Below are 22,861 nucleotides of genomic sequence, written 5' to 3' on the forward strand. Positions count from 1 at the left end.
TTAAGGGAATAGTATTCTATCTTGTTTGTATAATGACAAACAACAGATTTTAAGTGAGAAGACTTGCTTTTTCCCATTTGTTAGGTTCTGTCCTTGTGAAAAACACAGCAATTGACTCTTATTCTTAGTATTTTATCCACAAAATCATATGAGCCCCTTTTATTGTCAAATAAGAATGTATATGAAAGTGCCATGTAAATAATAAAGAATGATATAATTATTATTACTATTGTAACTCTTCTTAATAGGACTAATTTCAATTACATATCATGTTATGATTCTGCTCTAGGGAATGTAATAGAATTTTAAACTTTGGTTGAACTGAAGGTAATTGTGATTGAACACAATGAGGAGCTTTTTTAAAAAAAAATATTTAGGCCTCCTTTTCTCACTTTTTTGAACATCCCACAGTGTGCAAAAATGAAATAATTCTTTGTACTCTTTTTTCAGGAATATGCAATTTTCAGTTTTCAAAATTATTTTACCTTAGCATCAAAACAAATGAGCCTGTAAGCTACTTGAAACTTTTATGTACCACATACAAATACTTGCATTCACCCCCAGTGTTCTAGTGAGAAAAATAATTCTGTTTCTGGATATTATGAACTTTTAAAGCCCTAGTGAGTGGAAGTTGCAGGTGTGGTCTTACCACTTCAGGGTTTCTCTCTCTGAACTGGTGAATACTTAGAAGCTGTAGGGAACTTTAAGAGCCATCGAAGTGATGGTTGACTGGGAAGACCTGGTCCTCCCTCCTGTCCATGCTGACTGAGGCTCAGGTATGGCTTTACCCTCAGCGTGACCCTCAGACATCTCATCTCCCTCAGGAACCAGACATCTCCCACACTGCAATTTGTCATTTTGTAGGAGATGAGATAACACCTTAGCATTGTTATCAGTCTGTGTCTGGTTAATTACAGACTGATTTTCTACACCCCAAATGCATGTCTGTAGTTCCCTTGAGTTTTGAAACCACCCACATTAGTGGGTATAGAATTATCAACATTCCTAGGAGGAAGATTAAAGGAGTCCTTGTTCTTAACAGTCTATATATTTAGCCCTTTGGGATTAAAGTCACTATTATATTATCTTGTATCACCTCCCTCTATTAAACATTATCTTTTTTTTTTTTTTTACAGCATGTCTATGAAAAAGACAGTGGATCGCCTTCCAGGTCAGGAGAAAAGAAAGGAGCAGATGAGGTAATTTCCACAATACTGGGTTTTCATTTTCTCTTGCTTTTAAATTGCGAATTCTTCCTTGAAAGAAATAATGAGGTAGTAAAGAGTTCCTAGTGGTATATTGCCAAATTTAGTTTTAACTAAATTTAATTCAAGAATATAAATGGAAATCATTAAAAAATAAAATGCTTGCTCTGGCTTGTGTTGCTCATTGGTTAGAGTATTGGCCCACACACCAAAAGGTCACAGGTTCGATTCCCAGTCAAGGGCACGTACCTGGGTTACGGGTTCACTCCTTGCTCTTGACTGTGGTGCATGCAGTAGGCTACCAGTGGATGTGTCTCTCTCACATCGACGTTTTTCTCTCTCTTTCTCCCTCCCTCTGTCCCTTCAATCTCTCTGAAAAGCAGTGGGGAAAAAATATCCTCATGTGAGAATTAACAATAAAGTAAATGCTCCTGGAGAAAGAACCTTTAGAAAAAGAACTAAATTATTTAGGGTGTTTTTCCCATAGGAATTGGTGAATCTTAAATGTTCTTTTGTAAACATGGCAGATTGAGAAGGGGAAACCAAATGCTGTAGCGGAAAAGGAAATCTTTTTATTTTATTTTATTTTTCAGTTGTAGTTTACATTCTGAAAACTATATAGTTTGCATTCTGAAAATAATGCAATATTATTTTGCATTAGTTTCAGGTGTACAGCATGGTGGTGAGACCATTATATATATTTTACAAAGTGATCCCCCCGATATTTCAAGTACCCACCTGGCACCATACATAATCAATACAATATTATTGACTATATTCCTTATGCTGTACTTCACATCCCAGTGACTATTTTGTAGCTGCCAATCTGTACTTCTCAATCCTTTCACCTTTTTCACGCAGCCCCCAACTCCCCTCCCCTCTGCAGCCATCAGTCTGTTCTCTGTATCTGAGTCTGTTTCCATTTTGTTTGTTTATATTGTTCTTTAGATTTCACGTGAGGAAATCTTTTTAAAATTAGAGTGCACCGTGAAAGGAGGACAGTGATGGCCTGGATTAACCAGTCCTTCAAGTTCCTAAACAAAAGGAAGAGAGAAAGAACTATGTTTACTTGGAGTGATTCTGTGGAAATGCTAGTAAAGCCAAACCTCCCCGCTTTGAGATGGGTTTTCTGTGAGCCTGTGAGTGTCTCCTTTCAGTGGCGATGCGCCATTGTGTGCACCGTCAGCACTGGCCTGCTTCTCCATGGGAAGGTCATGAGAGAGTGCTGTCCTTCCAAAGGGCACTGGACTTGCCTCCCTTTTGCTGCTTTTTACCTTTTAAATCTCAATAGGTGTACTCACCTTCGTTCAATAGAAATTGTTTCATTCCAACTTGCTAAATAGCTCCTGAAAAGGATGTGCAAAGTTAGAAAAGCACAAAGTGATCATTTTATCTTTCTCTATTTTATCAACATGTTTATAGAAAGTTCGCTCCTCTTTCTGTTTATTTTCTGCACTTTTGAAATACTCAATATATTCCATATGTAAGGAGGACATAGCGGCCAGAACCAGCCAGGAATTATATGCACTAAGGTTTACGCCTTTGCTTTCTACTACCCATGAGGATATAATTTAGATTATTTCTTACTAAGAAAGTTTGCAGTAAATTTTTGTGACCATGGAAGGCAAATGTTTTTTGAAAGAGAAAAAGTAAAATTTTATTAAGCTTTTTACCTGCTTCTTGGTTAAATTATTAAAAAATAAATTTTCATATGAAGACCACATTTTTTTCTCTTTACAAGCATAAAAATCTATATAATATTATTCAGTTCCCTTACTAATCTTACTCTTTTTTTTAGTAAATCTTTATTGTTCAGATTATTACATTTGTTCCTCTTTTTTCCCCCCCATAGCTCCCCTCCACCCAGTTCCCACCCCACCCTCCGTCCTTACCCCCCCTGTCCTCATCCCTAGGTGCACGATTTTTGTCCAGTCTCTTCCCGCATCTCCCAATCTTACTCTTAAAATATATTCCTAGATAAGTTTTCTATGAAATAATGTTCTTTTTTTAAAAAAATTGATTTTAAAAAGGGAGAAGAAGGGAAAGAGAAAGAGAGAGAGGCTGGAACTTGCATGTGAAAGAGACGCATCAACTGGTTGCCTCCTGTATGTGCCCCGACCAGGGATCAAACCCATAACCTAGGTATATGCCCTGATCGGGAATCAAACTGGCAACCTTCTGGTGCATGGGACAATGCTCCAACCAACTGAGCCACACTGGCCAGGACTATCAAATAATTTTCTGTTTGAAAACTGTAGTGTTTCTGTATTCTCCAAATAAGAATATAATATTTTTAGATGTTATTCTCTATTAATATTACTCAAGATTAAACTATTTGTACAAAAAAAGTATCTTTTTGAATACAGTCAAATGGTTAGTAGTCTAGTTCTTATAGGCTATTTCTCCTCAATTATGTTATCATTACGTGTATTACTGGAGTGTGCATGCATTGTTGGGTACATGATTGATAACACAGTGTCGGGACTTATTTTTTATGATATCTGGACTATAAAGTGTCTCATTTCCACTTTTATAAAGGGCTTGGCAAAACTGATAAGGAACCGTGTTACAGATGCAGCCAGGGGAGAATTCGAGATTTCTGTCAGAGGAGGCAGACTAAATGAACTTCTACCTCAAGAAAAGGAGGAAGGGATTTTTCTTCTCTTTATCAGCCATTCAAACAATCCCAACATTGTTTCATAACACTTGAGAAATTCAGATTTACAGCTCCTGTACTTGTGTCAGAGCGTGGACATGTGGGTCTGTTCTGCTCTGTCCCAGCCAATAGAAGCAAGGAGAGGGCAGAGGCCTGTCCCTGCTCCCATGGAGTAAAGCACTGTAGAGATTCATATAGTCTGAGATGGAAGATTGTTTATTATCTCAACAAATTCTGCCCAGGCCTATCAACAGGGTGGACAGGCCTGTGGGTGGGATGATTTGGTGGGCAAGGTGTGTTTGTCTCCCAGGAGCCTCTCATTCTTCATGTTATGTGAAAATAAGTCATTGAGGAGATACTGTGGCCTTGGCGACAGTTCAAGGCAGTCAGCCTGCATTCGGCATCATTTTAGCCTTTGCATTCACAATTATGAAACCGTGTACAACCTGGAATTGTTATCTGCCCTGCCTCCCACTGTGGCTGCTTCTCAAGATTACCAGAGAACGGTTTCCTGAAACCGATTCTTTCTCCCAAATATTTTTCTTATTATTGCTCTGCTGAACAAGAGGTAGGATTAGGAAGTGTATTTTGGGTTTTGATAATCCATTTTCAAACTAGCATGCATTCCAAAGGTTAAGTACCGCATTGCTCTCAACATATGTAAACATATTGGTTAGACTTTCAAGGACAGACCTAGGCCTTTGAAATAAAGACAGTTTGAAAATTTGCTTTCTAGGCTCAGGGTACTTCCTGGTGTTTTTTCTTCCTCCTTTATTATTCTGCATTTCATTTGGAGGTGCAAGGAAAAAAGGGTACAGGAGAGGACTTTGGGAAGTTGCAACCAGGAGTAAACAACTGGTTTTAATTCCTCTGTCTCTGAGAAGGACCTAACAAATTCATAATGATTGTATAAACAGACAAATGCATTCTCATAGGCATTAACTATAATCTAATCTCAAGTATTTGCATTGCAAAACCGCCTTACAGTTTTCTCTCTTTGACCTTTACCTTTGCATTCTGGGAGAGTTTCTGAAGCTTATCCCCCATATTTTTATTACTATCATCTAAAGTCTGCTCTTTGAAACTTAAAATACAGATTTAAATTTTGCCCCTTTTTTTGTGGGGGGAGGGGTGTTTACTTGTAGCCCTCTCTACTGTCCACTTACCTTTCTCTCTCACTCTGTTGTCTCTCCATCTCAATCGGTCCTGGACCTACAGCTCTCGGGTTTCATGGAGCTAGGACCATCTTGTTTCCTATTAAGGATGCAAACCTTTTTCTAAAATTTCCTTCTTGTAGCATATCATTTTGTGAGATCTATTCTCTTTTTCAGTCTTCAGGGAATTGATGCTCTCTTTCTTCCTCGGCAGTGTCTTTTAGAGTCCAGATTTCTTTATTTCTGTTTGATCGTTTTTAAGTAGAACTCTGTGTACATCTGGTTTGCCCATACTCATGAGCCTGTCGTCCACAGCCCCGCTCTGCCCATGTTTAGGCCAGTTCAGTCTCCTCAGATCTCCATCTGTTTGGCAGGTGGATATGTACACTACTGGTAAAATCCCCACTATTCACAGGCTTTCATTCAGTACAGAAGACTATCATCTGTGTGAAATGACATGCGTAGAAAAACTTCACTCCGTAGCCCATTTACTGCTAAAGGGGCTCTTCTTACCCCTGTCCCCAAGAAGACCACTCTACTCAGGACACCTACTCCCCCAGGCTGCAGCGTGCCACCTCCACACCCTGCCCACTACCCTGCCCTCCCACGTCTTGCCCACTCCACGTAACCCACTCCGAATGCTACTTAGTTGGTCCTCAGAGTTTGTAACCTTGGCTTAGTTCAGAAAGAAGAGACACTCGCATAGAAAGAGGCACCGATGGGGAATGAAGGTAGACTGCCTCATGCCTAGGCTTTCTAGGTAGTTGCATTTCTAAATGAGGAGCCTGAGCATTCCGGGAAAAGAAAAGGGCTCTCAGGGCCGTGTAGGCTTGCCCTGTTTCACCCCTCATGACACAGGTGGTTCACCGATTGTGAACATACAGAGTGCTCTGTCCATGCTAGCTGCTGCTGTTGCTGTTGTTGTTATTACTATTACTTTATTATTATTAATTTTTAGGGCAACAAAAAGAGCTCCCATGACGATAAAGGCGAGCCCTGTCTTGATTTCTAACCCTGGGATGGGACAGGACTCGAATTCCTTTCTTGATTACTATCGCAGAGACCCACCCATGAATAAAGGAAGAAAGTTTTGTAGTTCATTAAGTTTAGTCTTTTGTTTTAAAACCAACCAAGTGTACCACCTAGAAACATATGCCAAAAACTATGTTTACAATAGAGACCTTTTGCATCATCATTCTATAAATAGTTTTATGAGAAGGGTTTAAGCTAATAATATTTCTAGACTGATGGGTCTTTAGCTGGAGGTATTGTAGGTCCCTGTGGAGCTGTTGCTGCTACGATTGTGAGGGAGTAAGTGGAGATTCTGCACAGTTTCCTCTTCTCTCTCAGTGTCATACATGGATTTATGTGCTGAACATCAGATAAAGCAAAAAAAAAAAAAGTTGAAATCGGTGTTTATATAAAAAGAGATAAGTGTTCCAAGATGCATTCCATGTTATAGATTTCTTGAATTATTTCCCAGTTGTCTATAGGTAAATGGATTCAGTGATTAATTGAACAATAGCAAATAGGGACATTTGGAAAGAACTCATGAGTGATTTCTAAACATATGTTTACCTCAATTCCCAGGGCTCTAGACTTCCTGGTTGGTTATTCACATTAAGATTGGCATCCCTGGGCTTTCCCTTTTGCAGATCAAGCCTCTGATTCCTAAGTAGTCTAATTTGAGCTCAAAGAGCAGAGTTTTGGGACTTTAGTATAGTCTAGAAATATATCATGCTGAATCTGCAAATACAGTTTTGAAGAAAAACATTTCTCTTTATAGGAAATTGAGAGCTAAAATGATATCATATTCCCATTTCAATTTTGGTTTCACTTAGTACTGGGATAAAAAAATTGCTTCTCTGAATATAATTTTGTTATTCATTTTTTTCTGCTTCCTTTCTTTAAACCCTGAGTTACACTCAGTAAAATCTGAAACTATATATATATTTCACTGAATAGTGAAAACTGAACAGAAAGCAGAATCACTAATGAACTGTAAAAATAACACATTTAGAAGATAATGAAGGTTCTTACTACCAGCTACACAGATTGCTGAAATACTTCTTAGATATGATGCTGTGCTGTCTGCCTGAATGCTAATTGTATAGTTCAGGGGACACCCAGTGGTTAAAAGGAGAAAATTCCTTGCGGTTGTGCAGTGTTAACAAATGGTTGGAATAAAACATTTCTAGCCTCAGTGGTGGGAACACACTGTTGATTTTGTCATTCTGAATTAGGATATGTTAGGGTGTGTGTGTTTTAAGAAAGAGGCTTGCTTTTGACTTTTTGTGTAAAATTTCTTCAAATATTTGAAAATTTACAAATTATAAGATTGAAATGTTAGAAATATGATTAAACTTTAAAAAAATTTTATTGCCGAGAGTATTACAGATATCCCCTTTTTTCTCCCCATTGCCCTCCTCCACCCAGTTCCCACCCCATCCCAGGCCTTCACCACCCTGTTCTCTGAGTCCATAGGTAATGCATATATGCATATAATATCTTTGGTTAAACTCTTCCCTCCTCACCCCCCTTTCCTCTGAGATTCATCACTCTGTTCCATGTTTCCATGCCTCTGGTTCTACTTTATTCACCAGTTTATTTAATTCATTAGATTCCTTGTTCATTTATTTTGATTTTTCCTTTAACAAAAGCATAAATGATATTAGAAATGTGAAATAAGTGACTGAGATTAATGCACAAAACAATAATTAAACCTTTTTGACCCAGAAATACTAATTGTAGGAATTTGTTCCAAGTACATAACCGGAGGTGTATTTGATGGCTATGCACAAGTATATTTATCCTAGCTTTACTTTATCATTATAGCAAACTAGGGGAGAAACAGTTGTACAGCAATGAATCAGTGAAGTTATGGCACAGATGTAGTGACTGAGGCATCTTTAACACCATGCTTTGAAAACATTTAATGAGAGAGGAAAATGTTCGTTAGGTTAAAAAAAGAAAGACTTACAACCCCATTTGTATAACATTTAAAACACATATTACTTATTTTTGTATTTGCATACAAATAAAAAAATAACTGAAAGTGGTTGTCTTACATGGCAAGATTTTGAGTGATTTGCATTTTCTTTCTATTTTTCTCTTTATTTTAAATGTATGTTTTTAATCAGAGTAGAAAAAACAATCACAGAATAGAGTTAATCCTATATAATAAAAGCCTAATTTGCAAATAGACCAAATGGCGGAATGACCCATGGAATTACTAGTCACTACGACACACACTGACCACCAGGGGGCAGACGCTCAACACAGGGGCCGCCCCCAGCCTGCAGCCCCAGGCCAGCCAAGGAGGGTGCCAGAGGGGGTCCACCGCCTGCTGGTTGCCCTGCAGAGGGAGGTGACTGGCGGCAGCGGAGAGTGGGGCTGGTGAGCGGGCGCCGCCAGGCTGGCCAAGGTGGGTGCCAGCAGGTACCCCCCAGTTGCCCCGCCTGTTGCCCCACACATTGGCCCTGATCGCCAGCCAGGCCTAGGGACCCTACACATACACAAATTTTGTGCACCGGGCCTCTAGTAAAATAATAATGGAAGAGAGTGTTTTAACGATGATCAGAACTACGTCTCTGCCTTTGTCTGCTTAGGCCTTGAAAGAGAGAAATGTTTTAAATGTGAGCGTTTTTCCTTGGGAACCCATAAGAGGTAATTCCAGAGCAAGGCTGCTGCTCTGTGTGTATGTATGTGTGCATGGGGGAGGGGGCTAGGCGGGGGAGGGAGTGCACGTTTGAATACAAGTGCATCTCTTAGATATGGATAAAGAATAAGGATTTAAGCAGCTTAGAGGGCAAAGACTCTTAAATATTTTTAGTGCATGGTCCCTTTGGCATCTGGTGAAAACTGTTATCTTTTCCTCTGAAAAGTACACATATACGAGAATACAAAAAAATATCCCCTAAATGTGACCACAATTTAAAGAGGCTTAAAGGTACATTCCCGCCCCTGAAGGGGCAGTCTTATCAAGTAGGGATATGTAGGAGGCACCATGTAATAGTGATTTCCCAGGTGGCTTGTTGTTCATGCCTGAAATTCCACCATTAGCAACTTCCTTAACCTTTGAGTTGAAACATTACCTTCCCCTGGGTCCTCTTTTAAATTGTCAGTATTCCTAGGAGGGAAATTACTATATTAATTATTAACACTTTAGCGAGAACTAGTTTACAAAAGGGGAGGAGAATTACATAAACTCTATTTTCTATAGATTTGATAAAGGTAGTTGAGAACTGGAAATCATTTGTTGAGAACTAGAGATTAAGAATAGCTAAAACATATATAGGCATTACATACACTTACACACACACACACACGCACACACACACACACACATACACACATACACACACACCTTACAACTGCAGTCTTCTGAGGAGGAAATTGAGGCACAGCTTAAGTAACCTGTCTGGGTCACAGTTATTTAGTAGTGGAGCTCAGAATTGACTTACTTTAGAGAGTCTGTGTTTTTAACTAGTAATGATACTAGTTATAAAATTACCTATTTTAGAATTCTACCTAAGGCAACGCCATAAATTTTTTTCTTTTTACTGTTGACCAGTTTTGCAACTCCCTTCTCTAACTCTCTCCTTCTTTCTTCCTTGTGCTGTGCCCTGTTTTCATTCAAAAGATCATAAAGTAAAATAGTCATTCCAGTTTCCAGTGGAAGAAAGTGTAGGGACAGACATTCCCTCTTTTTTAGGTAGAAAATGTGGCATGGAGGGAAGCCAGGTCTCAGCAGAGGCAGAGGCGGGAGAAGATGGGATTCTCCTGCCTCCAAGTCAGCGCAGCCACCTCGAAACTAGAGACTTGAGCTGATGATGAATGGGCGCTGAGTCATCCAGGAAACAAACCCCGCCTCACTGACGTGTGGCTCCCATGGTGTGTCATTAAGGCCGTTGTATATGGTACATCTCATTTAATTCGTTTCTGGGTAATCTTGTGAATTAATGGATAACTTACTTATTATGACTGACTTATCAGTGTTTCCCAAGGCCACCACATCCTACTTGCTGCGTGGCCTATGTGGTAGCACACATTTAGAATTCTTTTGGTAATAAAAGCAATTTGTACTTCTTTGCAGACTGTTTACAACCAGGCTATGAAGGAACACTTCTACATGAGAGTCACAGATTTATAATTGCCAGTGTTGGGAAATCTGCTTACCCTTTTGAAAAACGATCTATTGCTAGAGACTGTTTTCCAATAAAGCATGTGTTTTCATGTGGAAATACAATACTTGTCATTTCATAGGGTGACTACTAAGAAGTGGAACTGATTTGTTAACAAATATGTCAAAACATATATTTTAATGAGAGTTCTTGTCCTGAAAACTACTACATTTCATCAAGCTTAAGATGCCACTGATAAAAAAAAAATCACTGATTAGAAAATGCTAAGAAGGAAAAAAAACCTAGCAATTAATTTCTGACCAAAGTTTTCTTATACTGGCTTTAAGAAGCTTCTGCATACAAGAGGTGGGAAAGAAGAAAGAAAAGTGACATTGAGTCAATAAAATAAAATTCAGTAGTAACCTGAAAATTTATGTACTTGTGTTCTCTATTGTTCAGTTAATTTTGAAACTAATTCTACTTTTACATTCAGAACATAAAAAAGTTTTTACTTCCCCCCTCAATTTTTTTTTCACTAAAATCAATATTATCCAGTGTAATAGCCTCCCAATATTTACCAGATATGAGTCTGATTAACTTTTGATAGTTTAAAAAAAAATGTGATCGCCATTTGGAGGATATTTGTTTTGCCTTTAAGAATAATCAAGGAATAGGTGACCATTTCTGAAGACAGTTAAACAAACAGGGTTTCAAAAATAGCTTAAGCAATTATTTGAGCATGCCAGCTGCCAAGTTGAACCTTTGAGGCTTTCAATACTCATTTAATGCAAAAGTTTTTGTGTATTTGTGCACTCAAAATTTTTGCCACATGTCACATCTCTTCTGTGACTCATAGATCGTCGCCAGCTACAGAAAGAATCCCCTGGCCTGCTCTCCCTTGAGAGCTCCCTATGGAATATTCACTATCACTTTGGTTGAAAAGTGGTCCAGCCCCTTTTCCCTGCACTTTGGGTGGAGAAGACAATCAGTGGCTTGCAGGCTGCAGGAACCCTGGCCAGCTACGTGGCAGGGAAAGGCACCGAGTCTCAGCTGGGGCAGGAGGAGGAGCTCTCACCCCACAGATGCTATTTCCTCGTCACCAGTCCCCGGGAGTCTTTGAGGATGTCCATCTAAAACCAACTTGCCCCTTTCTTCACTCTTACTTGGGATTTGCTGAGCTTGAGTGGTGGGCTTATACTTTTTTATCAGATGTTTTAACCATTTTTTCTTCAAATACTTGGTTTTGTTTCCTCACCTCTCTCCTCTCTGGAGGCTGGGGTTGTACGGGTATTAGCTGCTGGAAGTTGCCCCACGCTCACTGATGCTCTGGTCCCTACCCTCCGGTCCTCTACTCTCCAGTTCTTTACTCTCTGTTTCATTCTGGGTAGTTTCTATTGCCACGCCTCCAGGTTCACTGATCTTTTCTTTTTCAGTATCTCACTGGTTCTTTTATATATATATATTTCAGAGAGGAAGAGAGAGGGGGAAAGAGATAGAAACATCAGTGATGAGAGAGAATCATTGTTTGGCTGCCTCCTCCATGCCCCCTACTGGACATCGAGCTGACCTGGGCATGTGCCCTGACTGGGAATCGAACTGTGAGCTCCTGGTTTGTAGGAAGATGTTCAGCCACTGAGCCACCTAGGCCAGGCTCTCACTGGTTCTTTATCCTAATGTAGTTTTCATCTGAGACCCTGTATTTATTTAATCCTTAAAAGTTTGATGTGGATGTGTGTGTTTTGAGTATCTTCTATGTCTTGTGTATGTTTTTTAACTATCTTCTATGTCTCTCCTTAATATACTTTTGAAAAGCTTTTTATTTTGAAATAATTATAGATTCCCATGACCTTGCAAAGATAGTATGGAAGGATCCAATGCACCCTTCATCCAGTTTCCCCATTGTCTGTATCTAATGTAGTCATAGTACAATGTCAGAGCTAGGAAATTGACATTGGTACAAAATGTGTATATCAGTTCTAAGCTAATTTATTACATGTGTGATTCGTGGGCGCAATACTGCCATCAAGAGACTAGACTTTTGAACATTGTATTTCCCTGCAAACAGAAAACAAGTTGTATTTTCCTGCTTCTATGCATGCCTTGTAATTTTTTTTTTAAATATATTTTATTGATTTTTTACAGAGAGGAAGGGAGAGAGATAGAGAGTCAGAAACATCGATGAGAGAGAAACATCGACCAGCCGCCTCCTGCACATCCCCCACCGGGGATGTGCCCGCAACCCAGGTACATGCCCTTGACCGGAATCGAACCCGGGACCTTTCAGTCCGCAGGCCGACGCTCTATCCACTGAGCCAAACCGGTTTCGGCGCCTTGTAATTTTTTATTAGATGCCAAACAGATGTACATTTTGTCTTGTTGGGTGCTTGTTTGTTGTTGCCTTAAGTTTTCTTGAGCTTTGTTCCAGGACACAGTTAGGTTACCTGAAAACAGTTTGATCCTGTGGGTTTGCTCTGGAGCTTTGTTTGGCTGGACCAGAGAGCCTGTGGAGGGGACTGCCTTTCTTCTGCGTATCCTGCCCAGTGACTCACTGCTGGGAACACGTCCTGGCCCGGCCTGTGCGAGCCCCCGTGATTGTGCCTCTGCCCCAGACTCTGGCTCTCCTCGGTGTCTGGCGCACTCTCTGCAGCTCTCCTCTCCGTGCTCTCCCTGGAGGCCCTGGAGGCCCCTGGCCTGGGGAGCTGCCAGCTCCTCCCCCTCATACCAGAGAGACCAGCAGCTTCTGCGGGTCCCCCCTTCACAGCTGTTCCAGTCGCCTGGGAGCTGCGGGCCGCAGGCTGTGTCAGCCCTCCCCTCCCTTCTCCTTTCCCTCTTAGGGGCACTGTCCTGGGCGCCTGCTGTCCAGTGTCTGAAAACCACTATTTCATGTCATTGTCTGGGAATTTTTAGTTTAAGGTAGGAACACTTCTCACTTTTGAATCTAAATATCCTTACCTAAGAACGTCATTAACACAAAAGAGAACGAAACCTGTACTCGTAAAGGGGCTTGGAAATAGTTCTGGAGTTGGGTTATTCAGTTTTTCTCAGCCATAAGCCTTGTCGTTGACTTACTTTTTTGTCCCTATACTACCGAGTTTAGTGCTTTCCAGATATTCTGCTGAGGCTTAAATGTGCAACAAAAACTGCTGAACTCGCCTCGGCAGTACCCTGACCTGACACCTCTGTAATACCTCATACAGGCCCTGCAACTTTCAGGAACACACTGAGGCCATGCCCATTCCTGCAGATTGTAATGACTCTGAGCCACTCCCAGACCCATGTGACAGTGTTGGCACCTGGGCCCATCCCAGCAAGGCCAGAGGGGCCGTCACCTTTTTTAAATTTTATTTTAAACTTTTTAAAATTGATTTTTATTGATTTCAGAGAGGAAGGGAGAGGAAGAGAGAGATAGAAACATCAATGATGAGAGGGAATCATTGACTGACTGCTTCCTGCACACCCCCCACCGGGGACCAAGCCCGCAACCCAGGCCTGTGCCCTTGACCAGAATTAAACCCGGAACCCTTCAGTCTGCAAACTGACGCTCTATCCACTAAGCCAGGGGTTCTCAACCTGTGGGTCGCGACCCCTTTGGGGGTCGAACGACCCTTTTACAGGGGTTGCCTAAGACCATCGGAAAACACATATATAATTACATATTGTTTTTGTGATTAATCACTATGCTTTAATTATGATCAATTTGTAACAATGAAAATACATCCTGCATATCAGATATTTACATTATGACTCATAACAGTAGCAAAATTACAGTTATGAAGTAGCAACGAAAATAATTTTATGGTTGGGGGTCACCACAACATGAGGAACTGTATTAAAGGGTCGCGGCATTAGGAAGGTTGAGAACCACTGCACTAAGCCAAACCGGCTAGGGAGGGCCGTCACCTTTGACATCGACTGCAGGACGGCTGGGACCCGCTGCTCTGGCTCTGGCAGGCCCCCTCAGTGGGCAGGCCTTCCAGCATGAACGCCGTGAGTGGTCCCGAGCTCCCCATAGCTGGGGTGTATTGAATGATTGTACATCCATCTGTGGGTAGGTGCATCATATTTATATTTCCATGTGGTCTCCCGAGCTCGCACAGGGCCAGGACAGGACATGCCCCACTAGTCAGAATCGCTGGGTAGAGTACTCTGAAGGGTATCCTCTCTGCACTGAACAAAAGTTACTCCTAGTCTCAAAGCTGCTCTCATTCAACAAAGCTTAAGAGCCAACCTCAAAAGCATCAAATTGTTTCCAAGTAACTTAAGTGTGTCCCTTATTAGAATCATAGTCCTAAGGAAAAAATCACTTTTTTTTCCTATCCAGTGAAAAAACAATTATTTTTTCTTGATGATATAAATAATAAAATCTCATGGGAGATTCTCAGGCCCACGGGTGGTCCCCTGGGGAGATCAGTGTGTTTGATTGATGTCAAGGACCTTGGGCCTGTCCCTTTAGAGCAGTGGTTCTCAACCTTGGCTGCACATTAGCATCACCTGGGAATCTTTTTAAAATCCTGATTTCTGGGCCTCATCCTCCGGAAATTCTGTTTCTTTGTTACTAATATTGCGGCCTCACCCCATAACAAAGAAACAGAATTTCCGGAGGATGAGGCCCAGAAATCAGGATTTTAAAAAGATCCCCAGGTGATTCTAATGTGCAGCCAAGGTTGAGAACCACTGCTTTAGAGGAGGGATTTCCAATCTGTGCAACAGGCCTCAGGCCATCCCTCATCTCCTTTCATCCTCACAGTCTCCCTTGGAAGTGTGGGTAGGGCTATTCCATTTTTCCGATGAGAAAATTAACTTGTCCAAGGTTTCATAGCTGACTCTTGTTGGAGCCAGAATTCTTGCCACATACATCAAAAGACAGAACCGTTATTCTAGAGGATGCGGCACCTTTCTTTGCAGAGCCACCAAATCTCAGCTGGCATGGAGCTTCATGCCCAGGGCCTTTCCTGAGATTTTTTAGGAGATAGTCATTGAGCAGCTCTCTTCCTGCCTCTTGGTCCTTCATTGCGACTTTGCAAATAGCTTTTAAGACTTGAGTTCTGAGTCACTCAATAAAAATGTTTATTATGCACTACAACAAATACAAAAAAAGTCAAGTAATTCTTTTCATGCCTTCCTGCAACTGCAGATAGAATTGATCTAATCTGGACATTCTTTATTGAACGTCTCTGCTCCAGCATGAGGTGCCTCTTCGTGTGTCTCTTGGCTGTCAGACTCTGCCCCACTTTTGGGGGCGGGGAAGGCGCCTTCCAGGAGCAGGTGTGGTTGCATAGCGCATGGAATCGGGGCCCGTGCACACTCAGGAGCCTGTGCCTGAGCAGGAGGGATTACTCATGCTCTCTGTAACTGGACCAGACTTGCTGTCCTGCAGTTTGAGTCCAGTAGAGGCAAATGGGGCGTGGAGGGCACCTCTGTCCCTGTCAGTCGGGAGGACTGAGACCCTGTGACATGATGAACTGCTAGGAGGGCATGACTCAGCCAGGCCTGCGATTTGACATGTAGGGATGAGGGGCAGGCTGCTCCTGATAATTTCCTTTCTATAAAACTTAAACAGAGAAGGGCACACAAATTAGAAGGAAAATGATTGGTTGGCAAGGAAAATGCTGCTCCATGGCCTTCAGTCTATAAGTTTATGGAAAAATAACTACACTCAAAATTTGAGTTATCATAGTATTGACATCCTCATTTAACATCTTAATCTTTTAAAGACTAGAGTTAATTTGTATGTTAGGACAAATGCAGAGTCATAGATAAATGAGCTTATTTGAGCCTTCTGTGAGTAAATGAATTAGTTCTGTTTTATCTGAGGGTAGATCCAGCCCTAGTACTAGTTAGTGAATATGGTGTTGAACTCGCCTCAGCAGTAGCCGAGAGATGTGTGAGAGATGTGTCCAGGCCTGAGTGGGCTGTCTGAGGGCCAGTGATGATGGTGAGGAGCTGGGGGAGTGAGGGTGAGGAAGACACCTGCCAAACTAAGCAGGAGGTGACTGGAAGCCAGAGGACTTTGAGAACTTTTCACTTGGAGGCCAGGGAGGACTCATGAGGGCTAGATGGCACCCAGAAAAGATCAGGAAGCAGGCCAATGCTGGAAGAAAGTGGTGATCTCAAACACACCTGACTGTGGGGCCATCCTAAGCCTCTGTCACTTCAGTTCAAATATCTTGATCCAGCATCCTGTTTCGTCTCATACCACATGCCTATGCCCGCCTTGCTTCACCTGCACTAACTTCTTTCTCTTCCTCAGACTTGCCAACCTCATTCCCATCAGGGCCTGTGTACATACATGCTGCTCTGTTCCCCTAGAATGCCTCCCCTCCCCCACCCCATATTTACATGATCGGTTTATTTGCCGTCAGGTCTCAGTCAAACATCACTTTTGTCTATCCCGTCGGAAGCAGCCCTCAGCCAGTCACCCTGTTTTAGTGTCATTACCCTGTTTTAGTGTCTTTATTCACTGAAATCATTTTGGTTTTTGTTGGCTTATTTAGAGTCCTCTGACTGTAGTGTAAGCACTGTAAGAGTAGGACTTTTTTTCTGTTTAAATGATCATTACATCCCTACTGCCTCAAATAGGACTAAGGTTCAATAAATGTCTGTCCAATGAGCAAATGAATGAAAGAATGAATGCGTAAAGTCAGACACAATTGGAGAAAGATAACCAAGTGTTATATATCAGCCGAACCATCTATAGTTAAATGTTGGTTACTAATCTGAGAATAAAGAATCTGTGATTTGGTATTTGTATATATTTCTAAGCTTTTCTATTATCTTTTAAGTGCTTGACATTGACTAAGGGCTTAATAAATATTTGTTAGATAAAAATGTAATGAAAGATATTTTGTTTTTACAAATTCTGCCCTTGTTTCAGCTGAATTGAATTGGTCCTTTGTAGACCAGGTAGTCCAGGTGGCTCAGAGGACAAAGCCAGCTTCGAGGGACAGGCCATACCCATAGGAAAGCTGAGAGGTCCTCAACTTTTGAATCATCTTTTGAGTTAGAAGACCTTGAACTTATTAGTAAATCAATATTTTAAGAGTACACTTTGATTTGATGTACAGGTAAAATAAAAATCAGCATGTGTCTAAATAGTTACTGTTTTTAACTTAATAGTTCTATAACTCAGACAAAGGCAACTTTTTGAATTCTTGTGTGTGGCAGTGGAATTCGTTTACAGATGAGCCAGGGTTTGGAATGTGGGCTTGGACGTGATGAATGGGAGCGCTAGTTAACACAGCACCAGAATGTGACCTTCCTTGGCCTTAGCCGAGACCACACACCGATAGCTGGAGTGTGGGGCAGCTGGGGAGCACCGGACAATGGCGTGACCTCTCTGGGCCGAAGTCTCCTCCCTGAAAAATGAGGAGGTTGAAAGGGCAACAAGGTTAAGATGAGCAACCCCATTGCTGTGGTCTTGTCTTTATTTCTTAGGCCTGGTCCCTTACTCTGAATCCGAGTAAACACAGTGCTTGTCAGAGCTGTTTGTTAGGACACTTTATATTTTTAAAAGAGCCTTGTGACATGGATAAAATTTAGGCCATCCCCTCCTTTTACCACACCCCATATCACACCTGCATTGCTAGCTCTTTAGCAGCCTCTGTTATTTCCATCAGTTTACCTGGGATTTTTCTTCGCTTGGTTGATGGTAGTGCGTGTGTGCTTTGGAGAGACTGTTTAGTTTACAGGTGGTGCCTGGGAGCCTGGGGCTCCTCCACGTGCCTCTGAGGCCCTTTTGATACCCATTTATAAAATGTGTCCACCTTACCGTTTCGGTGACCGATCTTCCTGAGCTCTGAGAATGGTCAGCCACTGGGCACAGAGAGATTATACTTTGAGGACAGGAAGCTAAGGTTTGGCTTTTCTTCTTGCTAAGGCAACGTTTACCCTGAAGGAAAACGAGGCTTCTACTCAAGCTTCCATGGCAGGCATTTTCAAAAATATGAAGCAAAGCAAATTTTGCTAACTAGTCTCACTGAATGTTAAACAATTAAACCAAAATTTTCTCAATTATGTATTTTTTGCTGCATAGACATACAACTCTTTAATATGTTATGTGTTAGCTAATTAGTGCATCACCATCCCTCCTGTATTCTGTGTAAAGAGTCCATTATTCATATTTTATAGATGGAGCCTAATCTCACCATTTTATATGATAAAACTTTATAGTTTATATGCTTGCTTCTTTGAAATATACATGTTAATGAGAAATATAAGCTATCAAGGCGTTGTTCAGAAAGTAACTGTGTATTTTACATTTCCCCTCCTCCCCCATTCATTGTCCTTTTATCAGTTGAATAGTTACAGTTATATAAGAAAGTACAAAGAAGCACAATGAAGAATATTTTTAAAAATCAGTCTTAACCCTACAATCAGAAGATAAGCCATATGAACTGCAGAATAATACTCTACCTGCTATTTTATAGTCTGAATTTCTTTACATAAAATATGAGTATTTTCACTTAATGAAAGGTTCTTCTCAATATGAGTTTTAATAATGGCTTAGTTCATCCTGTAGCTGTCCATAGCATAACCCCCGATTGCAGGAGGCAGGATAAGGAGATAAGAAAATAGGGTCTGAAGCAGACATCCTCCTTTTTACTGGCTGTGACCATGGCCACATTTTGTACCCATTCCATTCCTCAGTCCCCTCTTCCATAAAATGGGGTAACAATAGTCCCAGCATTATATCCAGTAATGTAAGGATGAAATAAGTTACTACATGCTTAGAGCACTTACAATAATACTCTCAGATAATAATAGAATATATTATTATAATGGAATATGTAATTCCATTCTTCTAATAGAATAATTACCTGGCACATGGTAAGTACACAATAAGCATTCATTATTACTTACATTGTTTTCAATTTTTTGATGTTAGACTACTGTGATGAGTGTCTTGGAAGAAAAAAGGCCTTTGCTCTATTATTTCCCGACGATAAGTTTTTAGAAGTAGAATTTCCCCTTTGCTACTCCCGTGAAGTCACCTGCATAGAGGGTGGCTGTGCTGTGTTCGCTCGCTCGCACTGTAGGGAGGAGGCCCCCGCTCCCGAGTGTCTGGAAGCGCACTGTGGTGGAGACAGCAGTGGCCTATGGGAGGACTTTCCTGTTCTCCAGAAGCACTGAGTATTGACCAGCTGGGATTTACTCAACTTACTCTTGCTTTTCAATATTGATGTAGTCTTCAGGCAAAGGTATAAAAAATTACAAGACGTAATTTTTCTGTTAGTATGTGATAGTCTGATTTTTGCTTGAGAGGATATTTGTGTTGGTATGAAAATTTGCACTTGACTACATTGTTAAGATGTTTTCCACCATTGAAACAAATATTTTCTATTTTCAAGAAAAAAGCCACAAGCCATGAGAGCAGTCAGCCCTCCAGAACCCATGCTGGTGGAAGAGCCCCGGCCACCAAGGTCAGTCATTTCCTAATAATTTTATTGATAAAACCACGAGGGGACCTTACGCTAGGGTATACCATTAGTAGGTGGGGCTTACAGTGTCCATATATCACCAAAAGGTTTTCAAAAAAGTTATCGTTTGTGCATTGGGGGCGGGGGGGATGCAATTTCTTAATGATTTGATTTAAAACCTAGTAAAACCATTTATATTGTAATTTTTACTGCCATTGTTTAATGTGTACAATGTATATTATTTTCATAAATATCTCTAATAATATTGGACTTTGTGCATACTATGAGTAGAAATATAGTCCTCCCACTTCTTTAGAAAATAATTCAAATTGTCTTACTCTGAGCATTAACCACACAAGGCGCTCTGCTACGTGTGCTATATAATTATCTTATGTAATCCCACATAACCTTATAATTATTATTCATTTTTACCTAAGGAGACCAGGGCTCAGAGAGGTTAAGTAACCTTGACAAGGTCACAGAGCCAGTAAGATGGAGTTAGAGTCTGAGCCCAGGTTTCCTGTTCACACAGGTCCTGGATGTGCTGGGCCTCATAAAATCTGATTGAGTATTTTTTGGCAATGTAACGTTTCAAAGCTTTGCAATTTATAAAAATCACTGAAACGTCCTTTCAAGACAAGAAACTGCAATTTTAGCTAGTAGTTAATAATACATAAAATAGTTACGTTCAGCCCATTTCGACTTGTCTTCTTCCAGTATGTTGCAAGGTTATCAAAAACCTTAACCTATTTCAAGTCTGTCTAAACAACTTTTAAAATAAGCATTTTTCCTTTAAACCTGGTGGCTCTCCTAAGGAGGTCTGCGGATTTTCTCATGTAGGTTACTTGCTTGGTGAAGTTAATTTTTATTGCCTCCCAGAACCCTAGCTGCTTTCCAAGCCCCTAAAAGGTGCCAAAACCAAAACTCAGCTGAGAAATGAGAAGAGGTTGGGCACAGAGTTGAACACCAGGCTAACTAAAAATGATTTTTCCAGACATGTTGTCTTTTCTGCTATTAGGACTTATAGAGGCCAGGTTCATGGGGGGGTGGTTCCTTCAGCCCATCCTGCACCCTCTCCAATCTGGGACCCCTCAGGGGATGTCGCCCTCAGGGATCGGGCCTACACCGGCATTCAGACATCCCCCTTGCAATCCAGGTCTACTGGCTCCTAACCGCTCACCTGCCTGCCTGATTGCCCCTAACCAACTCTGCCTCGGCCCTGTACCCGGGACCCAGGCTTCCCTCCCTCTGGCTGGCTGCAGGCACCTGGGATTGTGGGCTGCTTCGCCTGGGTCCAGCTTTGTCAGGAAGGATGTCTGGAAGGTCGTCCGGAAGATTCCGGTCTAATTAGCATATTACCCTTTTAATAGTATAGATACTTAAGTTATGCCTCTAAAAATGAGAAGCCTCATTGGCAAAATGGCAAGCCCGTGAGATCATTTGTAAGTGGTTTCCAAAATTGTTAGTGCCTAAACTCTTGGAAGGTCTATACATTGTGGGAAACCACACTCAGTTTTTTCTTGAACTTTGCCGTAGGAAGCAGTACCTTTCCCATAAGAAGCAGTACCTTTCCCATCTTTTATTTTCACACAGGAAATTATCATTTAATCATTCTGCAGTGGAATGGTTATAGAGAACTAGATGTCTCCCCCAAAGCCTGCTCTGCCTCAGGAAGCTGGGGAGGGTGGGAGTTGGGAGGTGGAGATATTTTAGCCACATGTTTTCCCATTTAATGGCAATCTTGACATTCTTTCCTTGGCTTCTAAAACACCATTCTTCCCGACTCCATCCTTCTCTCTCCTGTTACTCTATCTCACCATGGTTTCCTGGCTCACTTTGCTTCACCAGTTTCCTGAATATTAGTTCTCCCTGGGTTTAATTCTTCACTCCTTCCTTTCTCTTTAACTCTTACACAGATTGGAAGAAAAATAAATATATATATTATAAAATATACTTATTTATTTCTTCTTTTGATCCAGATTGAAAGGGCTTTAACTCAGTATCATTACCACTTTAAAAAAAATCATTCCTATGACTAATTTGGAAAAGCTGGGGAAAATAATAGCATTTGTGATCAATGAAGCTTTTATTACACAAGTAATTTTCATAACACACAGACAAAAATAATATTTTCTCAATACATTTTAAAAAGGCATGACAAAATAATAGATGTAATTGGCGGTGAGAATTAATCTTGGGTTTTTTTTTTTTATTTTGGACACATTCTACTTGAAAATTAAAATAAATGATACATTTACAATTATTAAGAAAACCAAGTCTGTCTTTCATATTAAATACTTAATTTGAAGCTTATGCATAAGCAATGTACTATAGAATAGTCACCATGTATTTCAGAACTGTTTAATAAGAATTCTTACAAAATGAGTAATTACATGCATGAATAATATCACTTATGCCATGAAGTGCTGGTCTTGGAAGATCCAAAGCGTTTAAGTGGCATAGCAATTTCTAACTCAAAATAATTATTGTAAGATTTTTAGGGCTTAAAATTCAATTTTTTAAAAAAATTAATAATGAAGACTAATGAGGCTACAGAAATTATATAGGCTCTAAGTAAAGCTCATTGAAAATATTTGTGATTCATCATGTCATTCAACTTTATTGCTGAAAGAGTTGTCAGGCAACTTCTGTCATAACCATCTCCCTGTTCAGGGGAGGAAACCAAGGTTGGCCCTGCATTAGGAATCTCTGTAGAAGACCACAGCTGTTGAGAAGATGTATTGGTTAAGGTTATTAATTCCAATTGGAACCCACTCGGACTAGTCCAAGCCAAAAAAAAAAAAAAAAATTAAAGATAGCAGGTAGCTCCTAGAGCAGTGATGGCGAACCTATGACACGCGTGTCAGAGGTGACACGCAAACTCATTTTTTTGGTTGATTTTTCTTTGTTAAATGGCATTTAAATATATAAAATAAATATCAAAAATATAAATCTTTGTTTTACTATGGTTGCAAATATCAAAAAATTTCTATATGTGACATGGCACCAGAGATAAGTTAGGGTTTTTTAAAATGCTGACACGCTGAGCTCAAAAGGTTCGCCATCCCTGCCCTAGAAAAATCCAGAAATCTGTGGGAGCCTCTCCTGCTGCAGCGACAGCTCAGCACCTATCACATGTAGGACCAGATGCCAGAAATTCTGCCGCTGCCAATTTGGAAGACTGACAAGCCTTATCGTAACATAGATTTCCTGGTGGACAGTGCCATCCTCACACTGCTTACTTCCAAGCCCATTCTTCGTTGGCACATCTGATTGGCCAACACAAGTCACATGCTTCCACCTTGCT

At 40.7% G+C, this 22,861-nt stretch overlaps 1 protein-coding gene across 3 annotated transcripts in view; it reads left to right on the forward strand.

Annotated features, from left to right (window-relative positions):
* Nucleotides 1–22,861, forward strand: part of CAST (calpastatin) — a 110,533-nt gene that overhangs the window by 15,267 nt on the left and 72,405 nt on the right. For all 3 annotated transcript variants that reach the window (XM_081088663.1, XM_081088662.1, XM_081088664.1), the window contains exons 2-3: nucleotides 1,137–1,199; nucleotides 19,486–19,557. In XM_081088663.1, coding sequence (XP_080944789.1) covers nucleotides 1,137–1,199; nucleotides 19,486–19,557 — 135 coding nt within the window. The remainder of the gene's footprint in view (nucleotides 1–1,136; nucleotides 1,200–19,485; nucleotides 19,558–22,861) is intronic.

Source organism: Myotis nattereri (assembly GCF_964212035.1).
Source record: "Myotis nattereri genome assembly, chromosome: 4".
Classification (NCBI taxonomy): Eukaryota; Metazoa; Chordata; class Mammalia; order Chiroptera; family Vespertilionidae; genus Myotis; species Myotis nattereri.